The sequence below is a fragment of the Callorhinus ursinus genome, unplaced genomic scaffold (genome assembly GCF_003265705.2).
Source record: "Callorhinus ursinus isolate GAN/ISIS: 27379988/994484 unplaced genomic scaffold, GSC_fseal_2.0 scaffold12, whole genome shotgun sequence".
Taxonomy (NCBI): domain Eukaryota; kingdom Metazoa; phylum Chordata; class Mammalia; order Carnivora; family Otariidae; genus Callorhinus; species Callorhinus ursinus.
In genome coordinates, this window is record NW_027397074.1 from 64,426,871 (window position 1) to 64,439,560 (window position 12,690).

The 12,690-nt window shown below is 41.3% G+C and overlaps 1 protein-coding gene across 1 annotated transcript; it reads right to left on the minus strand.

Moving 5' to 3' along the window:
• Positions 1-5,913: 5,913 nt before the first annotated feature.
• Positions 5,914-9,210, minus strand: TMEM229A (transmembrane protein 229A). Its single transcript, XM_025865753.2, has one exon. It carries the CDS (start codon positions 9,097-9,099, stop codon positions 7,975-7,977), a length of 1,125 nt encoding a protein of 374 aa, XP_025721538.1. The 5' UTR covers positions 9,100-9,210; the 3' UTR covers positions 5,914-7,974.
• Positions 9,211-12,690: the final 3,480 nt, after the last annotated feature.

The following is a 12,690-nucleotide window of genomic DNA, read 5'->3' on the forward strand; positions in this document are numbered from 1 at the left end:
AAATAAAGAGTGAATTCAATGGCAGATTTTCTGTTCTTCACTCTATTTGCCTTCATTTCTCTCTCACTCACCTTCACGCCAACTCATGGAGTGTGAGAATAGTACAGATCCATGCCAATTATTTTTATACGAATGTGCTGGTGCACAAAGGGATCACTGGCTTAATGGCAGTTTACAGGAAAGAGAGAAATGAAAATTCAATTGAAACAATAAAGTGGGGGTGCCTGGGTGGCATAGTCGGTTGAACATCGGACTCTTGGTTTCAGCTCAGGTCGTTATCTCACGGTCATGAGATAGAGCCTCAAGTCTGGCTCAGCGCTCAGCGCAGAGTCTGCTTAAGACTCTCTCTAACCCTCCCTTTGCCCCTCCCCCTACCCCCCAAGCTCTCTCTCTCAAGTAAATAAATAAAAATTTAAAAACAAAAAGAAGAATCAATGAGCTGCTAAAAAACCTAACAGTGCTTAATGTTGTTCCCATTTGCAGAAATAAAGTGCCCTGGTCAAAGGAGGTAATAATTTTCCAGTTGTATACTTTATTATCTCTTGCAGAAAGATCTTGGATATTTTGCCTGGAGTAAAACAATTAAGACACACTTGGAAACTTTCTTCAAATCTTTGGTCCTCTTTCTATGGGTGAAAAGTTGGGAAAATGTGTGAAAATTACAGATGTGTCTATTGTTAAGAACTTTCTAGCAACTAAAACAATAGAACAAAGAAATGGGTTGGTGAGGGAGAGCTGAGTAAGTACCATAATCGCTCTTATTGGATGTGATCAAGAAGACAGTGGAAGAACACCTGTAAAAGATGATCTAGAAGGAATTATTCTGTTGTCTGGGAGTTGAATTAGATGAACTTTAGTTCTCTCCTCAAGTTCTAAAGTTCCATGATTTTATTTTTATTGTTTTAAGATTTTAAGTTTTTTAAGTAATCTCTACACCCAACATGGGGCTCCAATTTACAACCCCAAGATCAAGAGTCTCATGCTCTACTGGCACCCCTGAAATACCATGATTTTAGATTTTAGTAAGCTGCGGACTGTTTATCTGTATATTTGGTAGACACTTCAGAGGCACATTATTAAAACTTTTATAGCATGTCCAATAACATAATTACACACACACAAAAATAACTCAAAAATTTTGTTGAATCAATATTAACATAATAAAGTGTACATTTTGGTACCGCTGCCAAACCTAGAGTGTACAGTATTTCATGCACTTAACATTTTCTTTGCAATTCAAATCTTACATGATATAAAGGCTTAGAATAACATTCATAATCTGAATTATGTTAGCCATAGAAAAATAATCCATGGGCTCTCTAAAGCTACTGAATACTATCCCTTCCACCATATTTTCTATTTCTGCCTTTATTATTCTTTTGTTTCTGTTTAGTTTGTTGAAAATTTCATCATTACAAGTAAGTAGAATGATAAATTTTGTTAAATGCTTGCTTTTAAGGACTTGGGATCTAAGTACTTGCTCTGATGTACTCCGGGGAACTCTTTTATTTTTTATCTTCCTGTCCATTCATTGTTTCTAATAAAAGGTTAAGGCTAAAATAGTTCTCCTTCGGAAATGTACAAGAGCATATTTAATTTCACTTTTGTTCCTAAAAGTAATTGGGTCATCAAAATGATATGATGTAAACTTTCTGCATATTCCTCTCAATACTATTTTTCTCCAACAACAACTACTTTTCAAATATTTAAAGTTCTGAATCTGAGATCCTGTGAGACTAGTTTTATTTTCATCCTGGATATTAATAATACGTTAATAAAATATCTCAGATGTAATATAAATGTCTGTTAGAATCTCATCAAAAGTGGGGCTAGTTCTCTTTTTAATATATAATTCTCTCTCTTTTTTTTTTTTTTTTGATTGGGAGAGTTAATCCATGGCATCTTTCATCCTTCCTGGCTAGCTACTTGCTTCTGTGACACCTGTGGCCTCTCAATTCTTTTTTTTTTTTTAAGACTTTATTTATTTGATACAAAGAGAGAGAGAGAGACAGCACACAAGAGCAGGGGGAAGGAGAAGAGGGAGAGGGAAAAGCAGACTTCCTGCTGAGCCAGGAGCCCGATGTGGGGCCCTATCCCAGGACCGGGGATCATGACCTGAGCTGAAGGCAGTCGCTTAAAGGACTGAGCCACCCAGGAGCCCTCAATTCCTTTCTTAATGCAGCTGTTTAGGTCTGCCAGAGGAAGCTACAAGGAAAGTCCCCAAGATGACATTCTGTCGGGGGACCAGAGCAGCAACCAAAGGCTCTTCCAGGGTCCAGCCACATTGAGACTCCCGCAATCCAAGCAGGGTCCCTACTATTTAACCCTCTACTCCTCTACCTACAGGCAATGCTTCTTTTTTCCTCTTTTTCTGAAGTAATGTCAATTACTCTCAAAATTCTCAAAGCCCTGCTGCTTAGACTCAGTGAATAAAGCATCATTTGAAAAGATACAAGACCAGGGGCACCTGGGTGGCTCAGTCGGTTAAGCGTCTGCCTTCGACTCAGGTCTCATGATCCCAGGGTCCTGACATGGAGCCCCGCATCAGGCTCCCTGCTCAGCGGGAAACCTGCTTCTCCCTCTCCCTCTGCCTGCCGCTCCCCCTGCTTGCGCTCTCGCACGCTCTCTCTCTGACAAATAAATAAGTAAATCTTAAAAAAAAAAAGATGCAAGACCATATATGTCATGATAAAAGAATGAAACACTGATTTTTTTTTTTTAGTCACGAGAAAAGAGTGTCATAAAATTTTCATTGCAATACACAAGCAGGATGAATGATATATATTAGCTCCTGAAAGCTCTGAAAAGCCTTCTTCCTTCACTGAAAGACAGGAGGGTTTATCGGTTCAGCTGTTCACAGCTTTCCCCTCATTCAGTCTTTGCATGAGAAACATAGTAATACTGCCTTGAATAGTCCAAGCTGAGTTGAGAAACCATCTGTTAGAGATGTTCTCAGAAATTCCTGCCTTGGACGGAAGGCTGGATGTTAACCTTCATGGTTTCTTTCAACCCTTGACTCTCCTTAATCATGGTAAAGATTTATTTTTTCCAAATGGGAAAAGTTGGTCCATGTGACATTTGGATTCTAATGGAATCATTAAAAGATGAAAATCAAGTCTTTCTGTATGTCAAAGACCAGTCCCTCACTCCTACCCTCTCTTTCTCTCTAAGGGCTGTCTAAGAATTGACCATTTCTGCAAAGAGAATTTAAAAATTAAGGGAAAAAGTCTCTAAATTTAGATTCTCTTTATATTAAGAGAAAAAGTCTCTAGGGAAAAATTCTCTGTACTCATCCCAGGTTAATTTACAATTGGCTGCTAGTGTCTGGATGTCACTGCTTATGTGACGGCTTCATGCCTCAATGTTAAACATCAGAATGAGGCCAATTCTAGTGAATAGAAGTCCACACAAACAATTGCTGTTTTTGTTGGTTCCTCTGGTACTAAGTCTAAGAATAGAAAGAAAAAAAAACTGGCAACACAACAGAACCATCTTTTACTGCCACCTTCCCCTTCAACATAAACTGAGGCATGTGTTTGATGGAGGGAGGGGAAGAGTGTTTCTTTTATTTTCCCTTAGTAAAGGAGCTCAGTTCCATTAAGCAATGTTGGAAAACATACTGGAGATAGTATATTTAAAATTAATTTAAAATGTAACGTGTTTTTAATGCCTTTTAATACAAGCAAAAATTGATTTTATTAAAATGCTTTCAGATATTAGAATACAATGATTTATTTATCACTCCAAGTCTGTAGCATAAGTATAACTTCCTTTCCAAGCATATTGATTTTTAAATGTATTTTGGAAGTGGAAAAAGAACCAAAACAGTCTACCAAAATTCTTCACCATCCCTCTTAAACAGAACCAAGTCTATTACGTCCAACGGAGTCTATTTTAAAACAGTATAGAAAAATTATTTTTTCAAAAGGATAGGGTTAACCAATTAGAAACGTTCCTTAAACAACAAAGGACAGGTCATACTTTTCTAAGCTGTATTTTGCTGAGTTGAAGTGTGAAATGTCAAATACTGATAAAATATTCAAAGTTAAGTACACTGAGTCATTGAAATTTCTGAAATACTGAAATGGATTATCAACCTTATTGGAGTCTTTGCAGAACCTAAAAACTTTCATGTTCATTGTTGACATGAAAAACTTAAAAGGTCATATTTCTCTGCAGATTCAGTGCCCAGATAGAATGGATTTAAAATTTAAAGCACTTTTAGAAGAAAATTTCAGTGTTGTAGAAGTTAAACCTGGAGCAAAACTCATCCTTGTTACTTTTTTTCCATGTTTTCTGTTACAGATTTTCTTAGACTCTAAGGTGTCTAACCGAACTCAGAATAAATGTTGCTGCAAACAATTTAATTTTAATTTTTGGACTGTTTAGCTTTTACAATGATGCTCATTCCAACTGCTATGTTAAATATGTAGCAATAATTGTATGTATTTTTCCTAGCTTGTGATATAAGGTGTCATACCTTTTGGTGTATTATTTTTATACCAAGATTGTCTAACTTCAAATGAAGAACTCCATTTCAGAGCACTGCTCAAAGATAAAGACTATCATCTAAGGATTAGAACTAGGCTGATTTTCAGTTATGTATCCTGGTATTAGCTCCCTTCTTATTTTCCACGGAATAGAATATTTTTGTTACTAGTGCCTGGCTTTTATACATCTACCCTTGCATCTGTGATAATGAAAGGGAAGAGCAATACAAATTGTTAAAGTGAAATCCACAGAACATCCAAAATCATTGTGGTCAATGAACGGAGGCATGACAGTGCTGCTGTTAAGAAAAGAAAGAAAGAAAAAAAAAAAAGAACAGACCCTGGAGTAGAGTGTACTAGGATTCAAGTCTAAATGATGTGGGAAACAAAGGCAGAAGAAAAATTATTAAATTTCCTTACTACCTATAGCCCAATGACAAGTCCTTCAAACAGGCAAAGTGACATTCCTCTAGGGACTCAGCTGCCTTGAATGAATACTTTGCTAAGGGAAAATGGTAACCTTAGCTCCACACACCAAGATCCTGAAAGTCTATCTTAACACATAAAAATACCTTTAGAAATCTCCTTTATCTCTAAACCCCCCAAGATACGTGTTGGTAATCATCCAAGCATATGGCCCACCGATACACACGTGAAGGGTCTCATGAGTAAGATTTTCTTAGACAATAATAAATGACCTTTCCCCAACAATAGCTAGCCTCCTCAAGGTCCTAGAAACCTTGCTTCCAAAATTCCTTAGAGACTTAGGCTATCCCTAACCCCCTCCCACCTTGAAACTATATATAACGGGCTGCTCCTCGGGACCCCAGTGCAGCTCTTTCTGCCCACGGGTCCTGTCCCCAGGCTTTAATAACACCACTTTTTGCACCAAAGACATCTCAAGAATTCTTTCTTGGCCGAAGGCTTTGAACCCTAACATCTTTTCCTACATCATAATATTCAATAGCTGTATGACTTGAGCTGTCACTTAACCTCTTCAGGCCTTAGTTTCATTGTCTTCATCTGTGAAAGGAAGGTTGCTAGAGGTTTAAGTAAATATGTGCATGTGTATCTGTATGTATGTGTATGTGTATATATATCTAGTGTTAAATATTAACTATTATTATATTGATTCATCACTTCTATATCTGAACTGCTAATGAGCTAACAAAATTGATTGATCTGATGGTTCTTGCCCTGTTTTTTCTTTAGTTTGTTACAGCAAAATGTCACTTAAGAAATTGAATAAACATATATTGAGAAGCCCTATAGCAAGGTGCTGAGTTAATAGGATCATCACTTCCTGAATACATATGAATGAAGTCTTTGTAGAACTAGCAGAGGGGCTGTTAATACTAAAACAGTAACCTTGCAAGTTAGTAGAACCTCCTATAAGTCAAAACATTAATACCTGAGCTTAAGGACAGAGATTTTGTCTGTATTGGGTCATTGCTGTATTTGCAGAATTCAGGCAAATGCCTTGCAAAGAGTGGGCGCACAATAACTATTTCTTGAATTAACGGAATGAACGGAAATCTTGACCTTTTCTTTAAAATAGGATTAACATTAAAGCAAAACAAACAAACAAAAAGTAAGAGGCTTCCCCATTTTCTGATGGATTTCTGACCCTAAGAATGCTGGTAAGCAGGTAAACAGGGCTGAGGATCAGCACCCGAAGAACATTAAGTGCAAATGTGTACATTTAGGAAGTATTCTAGAAGTCAAGGATTTGGTTCAGCATTCACAGCAATGTGTGGTGTGGAGTGGTGCCACACTTAACTCAGATTCTTGTGCATGTGTCACATTTGTATGACAAATATTTTATTCAGCATCTGACTAATTTTAGTGTCTATACTTATCCTTTTTCCTTGCCAGGGTTTTCAGAAAGGATTTCTGAAATCCTTTACCTATATATGACCAAGTGTCATAAAGTGACACTTTCTGAAAACATTTGGTTTACTTTTAATACTTGCTACTCAGCGTTGACTAGCTAAAATAATCAGTTTGACATGATCCATTTCACTGGTGGGGTTGATTATATTGCATTACTTAAAATTTAGCTCACAACCTCAGATAGTAGATTAAAATAGGTTTCTCAAAATTATTCCTGACAATTGTCTAGATACGTATTCGTTTTTACTGCCATAGCAAACATTTTTTGAAAACAGAAAGAAGTTCCTTTTCAAAGCATAGATGAGCTAATAATTTGAAGCGGAAACTATTCATTTGTACACACTGTAAGTTTTCCTAATTATCTTCGTAATGAAAACTGAGAAAGTATTAGTCATCCTTGGCTAAGCTATACTCAATTCTACTTGTCTTTTCTTAAATATAATAAAACAACAAACAACCTTAAAGGACATTATTAATTGATTAGACAAGATTTCTTAAAATGGTTTTTATCATTTCATTTAACTTTAGAGCTTCCAGACATTAATAATGAGTCACCAAAATGCCATCATTGATTTATAATGCACATTAGCACATCAGGTTTGGCCCAAGAACTCTGTGGGTCCAGAAGGAAAAAGAAAGATGTTTATAAGTGAGCTCTGGCAGAAATATACTGAAAACACTATCTGTATTCATGGTAAACAATTAGGCCTAATTCGAGTACAGTGAACATTCAGGTTCATTTTATTCCAAGGAACTGTTTCTATTCTTGAAGCTCTATGTAGAAAGAGTCCTTAGGGTTAGAACACTATTGAGGGTGGTATAATTTTGCTTGGCCTTTGGGCATATAAGGTAAACATTTTACAACAAAAATATACAGCCATAGATAACACAGGATCTGATCAATGTTAACACGCTTGGCGTTTAAGGCTAATCCACATTGGAAAAACAATCATTTCCAGGATGGAGATCAAATATCTTAACACAGTGTTACCTGTCTGAGTTGCTAGAAAAGATTTATTTAAAAATCGATCCACAGGATGTATTTTCACATTTGTCAGTTTCTTTCCACTTGTGTGCTAGAGGGAGGCACTTTAAGAGTTATTAACGGTGGTAGGGGTACGAGACACTGAGTTTCAGCAGTGATTGGTATATATGGCAGGGAATTAAAGTGAAATTGTTATTAAAAAAAGAAGGTAAACAAATCATTAAATTAGAAAATTTCGCCAAATCTTGTGAAGATCACTAATTTCTGATTTGAATAACTTCCTTGCTTAAAAAAAGATTAGTGGTTATCACCCACGCATGCCCAAATAAATGAAGGTACAATGGTTTTGCTGTCTGGGCTCGAAAGGGGTTTTAAATATTGACAAGTACTTTGAGTTAGGTTTTGAGTAATATTGCAAAATATTGTATTATGCATAGGTTCCAAAGTGTCAGAAAAACTAAAATGTCGAATAGAACATATTGGAAGTGTTTAGTAAAACGTATAAAAATTAAAAGGCTAAAAAAACCCACTCCCGTTTTAAACATGTAAAAATAAATCGAATTGGTTCGTGGGAATCGACTTTTTTTTTTTTTTTTTTTTTTTTTTTTAGTTAGTTGGTACGTACTGCACCCGCCACAAAGCGTTGGAAAGTAGGTCCTGGTACACACTAAGGAATATCCAGCCAGGTAAATACATCAGGGTGATGAGGCCCATGAAATTGAGCGGATAGTGAGAATAGTCCCAGGAACAAGCGCCGCACAGGCGGAGCCCCAGACCCCAGGACAACTCCCATACGTAGATGAAGATCACGTAGATCGGCAGCCGCTTCCAAGTGCTCCAGCCACGATTCCAGTGCAGGTGGAAGTAGAGCTTTTCCACCACGAAGCTGCAGCTGCCGTACATAAAGAAGGACCAGAGCGACGTGTGGCCGCTGGCTGCCCCATCTCTCTGCCCCAGGAAATTAAAGAAGAAAGTGAAGAAGATCTCATCCAAAAAGCCGTGCATTCCGAAGAAAAGAAAGCGGAGCAGGCCCGGAAGCCCCTGACTGGGGGCTCCGCCGACGCCCCGGCCGCCTCGGGGTAGTAGCCGTCGGCCACCTGCAACCCCAGGGGCCCCGGCGCCCAGAGGGGCGGGGGGCGCGCCAGGCCCGTGCTGCGGCTGCTGAGGCTCTGGCTGCCGCCGGTACCGCAAGCGCAGGAAGCGCTTCAGGAACACATGGCAGTGGTAGAGCGCCAGCACATACTGCAGCGCTAGGTCCAGTGTCCCCGGCCCCGCCGCGCCCCCCGGGACGTTGCGCAGGCCGAGCAGCAGTGCCTGGCCTGCCAGGGTCTGCAGCGCCATGTGGGCCGAGGGGTAGAGGAGAAAATTGAAGACGAAGGCGCTGGGGCAGCGCCGCTGCTGCAGGTAGACCTTCTCCAGGGCGAAGTGGGTGAGCGAGTGCAGCAGGCAGCGGTAGGGCGAGGAGAAACCCAGCATCCGGAGGTCCGGGCTGCTAGCAAAGCGCCGAGCTGAGGACACGAGCACGTCCAGGGTGATCCCGTGCATCCCGTAGAAGTAGAGGCGCATCCAGGCGGGCAGCGCATCCGGCCCGTCTGCCGGCGCTTCAGCAGTAGACAGCGGCTCCGGGCGGCTGGCCGCAGCCTCGCCTCCCCGCCCGCCGGGGCCCCCGGGACGCCGTGTGGCGCTGCTCCTTCGCGCGCGACCCTCGCCATCCGCATCGCTGCCAGCCATGGGCTCAGAGGCTGCCCGGGCACCCGAGCCCGCGCCGCCGCCGCCGCCGGGTGCGTGGAGCTGCGGGGCGGAGGAGCTCCGTCCCGGCCGCGGGCGGGTGGCAGCCGGAGCTGGTGTGCCCGGGAGACGCGCGGGCCGCCCGGCTCGCGGAGTCTCCCCGCCGCGGCCCCACCGCGCCCTGCCCTCCAGTCCTGAGTGAGGTGCCGCCGGCCGGCGCCCGCGCTCACTCTGCTTGGCCTAACGGGCGCCGCGGCCCGGCGAGGGGCGGTGGTGCTGGGGCTGCCAGGAGAAGTGCGGAGGCTGCTGCAAACCCCATCTCCTCCGCTGCTCAGCCCCGCCGCCTGTGCTGCGGGCTCTAAAAGCGCAAAGCGAGCAGTGACGCCCCTTCCCCCGGCCCTCCCCATGCCCCTCTCCGCCTTTCTTGGGCTCTCCCGCCTTCACAGGGCGCCCTCCCCGCCCCACCCTCTGAGCCGAGTCCCGCCGGGGTCCGCCGGAGAAGGCCGGGCCCTGCTTCTCCGCCTCCTTCCCCTGCTCTGCCCTCGGGTCCCGCCCGGTGCGGGAGGCGTTTGCTGGGGCGGAGGCTGGAGTGGAGAAACATCTAACAGGTGTGATGGAGAGGCGACGGGCAATCCCTGTATCACGGATCCAGAGCCAGGGCCTGGCTGGCCGAGGTGAATGGCCTAGTGCCACAAACCAGAGGCCGGGCCCGAGACCAAACTGTGGTGCTGTACATGTTCTAATTCAAAGCCAGCTGTGTCCCAGTCACAAAGAATGAACAGGAGACTCCAGGCCTGCACGCCCCCAGCATCTGAAATGTTGCCTCGGGGCCTGGTTCACTTTTTCAATCACTCTCTCTGGCCAGTGCTTTCCTAGGTTAGTCTACTGAGGGCCAAAGACAGAGAGTCAAAGCCCCCCAGAATTATGAAACGATTTGAGGCCAGTTGGGTTGGACACTGCTCTGGCTGCAGAGGAGTCTCATATCAAGAACAGTACCTTTGCTCACGCTGGCGCACCCCAGTGCTGCTTTTTCTCTTTGCAGAACTGGGTCATCCCAGAGACGGAGAGTGGAGTGGAACAGAGGGTGAGATTTTTATTTTTTTATTTAGGTAGAGAGGGTGTGGGAATCTAGAACTTTGGTGTGTTGGGGGCTGCGCTTTTTAATCCAATTTTGAATTGGATTCTGAATCCAAAATTCAGGCTTAGAATTGAAAAGGATTGAAAAGAACCTTAGAGGTAAATTATACTGATTCATATCCCCCCTGCCCCCATCATATCTAAGCAGAAACCAGGTAACAGTTCTAATCTGTAAAGACATGGGATGTTTCTTGGATGGAAGGCTTTCTGGGGATTTTTTTTTTCCCCTTCTGGAGAATTCTGAGGCCATTCCTCCATTTCTTAAAAGGGTCTTCTCCCCACTCTCTACCCTTATTTTAACGCCTTATGTTACAGTCTATAGTTGCTAAATTGTCTGTGATTTAGGTAAGAGAGAAATAAAAGTATGGTGAGAAGAAAAATTGTTAAATATCACTTGTATAAGGTCAACGTAATGACTTTTTTTTTTTTTTTAGCTTTGTTAGCATGTGGTTTATTTGCACACTTCCCTTGACAAATGTCAAAAGTCAGTGGGTGGGAACTGTCATGCCAGGGACAGAAGCCTCAGTTACAGGCTCCTCAAACCAGCTGCAAAACAGGAGATGCTTAGTTGCCCAAGTGCCTGAGCAAGTACAATGAAGAGAAATAATAATGTTAAAAAACTAAGTTCAACTGAGTAAGTTTGAATATCTAATCGGCTTTAATAAATGGTTCATGAATTGGGCGGCACCCCATTTAATAAAGAGAAGTGAGCTCCAAGAAGCTGTACAAAATGGGAACACTTTTATAGGCGGGACATGGAAAGTTATGAGTAAAAGAAAAGAAAGAACTGTATTAGGCAAGGTCACCTTCCTTTGCATGGGGGTCTATCATGCAGATTACCACACTAGTGCTGATCTGGAAATTCCAGATGGTGATTAAAAATCACATTTCTGGGGCACCTGGGTGGCTCAGTCGTTAAGTGTCTGCCTTCTGCTCAGGTCATGATCCCAGGGTCCTGGGATTGAGTCCCACATCGGGCTCCCTCCTCAGGGGGAAGCCGGCTTCTCCCTCTCCTACTCCCCCTGCTTGTGTTCCTGCTCTCGCTGTCTCTGTCTCTGTCAAATAAATAAATAAAATCTTTAAAAAAAATCACATTTCTGTAACTAAGTCTTGGTTTGCTGTCTTGGGGCAAGTGACTCCATATTGAGACTGTTATTATTTTTTTAAACACTGTAAACATTTTCATGAGCACCTACTATATACAAGATGCTAAATACACTGGGAAAATGAAGGGTTATTAGATGCACTCTCTAAGAAGTATATAATCTAGTTCATAGGATAATAACCTATCATATCCGTGTAAAGCCTACCTATGATTATTATTAATAATTATGATCACCTAGTTCCCCCTTATCCACAATTTCCTTTCCCAAGTCCAGAAACAGATGATCTTCCTTCTGACATATCATCAGAAGTTGGGTAGTGGCCTAATGCTATGTCACTCACCTCACTCCGTCTGTCTCATCATGTAGGCATTTTATCATCTCACGTCATCACAAGAAGGATGAGTAGAGTACAATAAGATATTTTGAGGGCGAGAAACCACATTCATATGAATTTTATTATAGTATAATGTTATAATTGTTCAATTTTATTACTGTTGTTGTTAATCTCCTACTGTGCCTAATTTAGAAATTAAACTTTGACATAGATAAGGATGTACAGGAAAAAATCATAGTATACATAGTATATATACTCAATACCATTGGTGGTTTCAGGCATCTGCTGGGGGTCTTGGAACATATCCGTTGTGGCTAAGGAGGGGAAATACTGCACATACCAACGAACACGTTTCTTTAATAAACTCAACCCTGGGCCCAATGTATCAGATACTAAAAACAAATGCACTTGTTCTCCATCACTGCTATTCAAGCAAGGGAAAGCACTTCATCATGATAGCATAAATACAGGCATTCAAACATGCATACGCTAATTTACTAGATTATACTTGAATTGTTTTCTAATAGTAAATTAAACTTCAAGAGCCCAAGTCTTCTATTTATTCTAATCTTTCTTAAAGATGCAAGGAAAACCTTGAAAGGTCTAATTCTATAGTTCAGTCTAGTTCATCTCAGGGAATGCAGGAAAATCTTGGATTAAATACAAAAATTATATCTTCTATTTGTGTATTTTTAACCTCAGCACTTAACAAAATTTCTATTTTGTGTACCATACATATCTTATAAATTATATAGGTATAATAAGGCATGTATAAAATTTATTTATATATATATGTATAGTACACACATATTTGAAACATGCTAATTTTTTAAATTAGGGAATATATAATAAAAAACTTGTGTCTCACCACTGTTGTCAATGTATTGCTCTGCTGAGTGGGTTAGATTGCTAAAAATCTCAATGTTCTGGGCCCTTTTTTGAATCTGCTTCTCATTTATCTTAGGAGAAGTAATGCAAAATACAAATTAACAGTTATAAATCCATAGCAGAAAATAC

Bases quoted from the DNA above. Each gene is read 5' to 3' on its own strand.
- TMEM229A (XM_025865753.2), bottom strand. From the start codon at position 9,099: ATGGCTGGCAGCGATGCGGATGGCGAGGGTCGCGCGCGAAGGAGCAGC.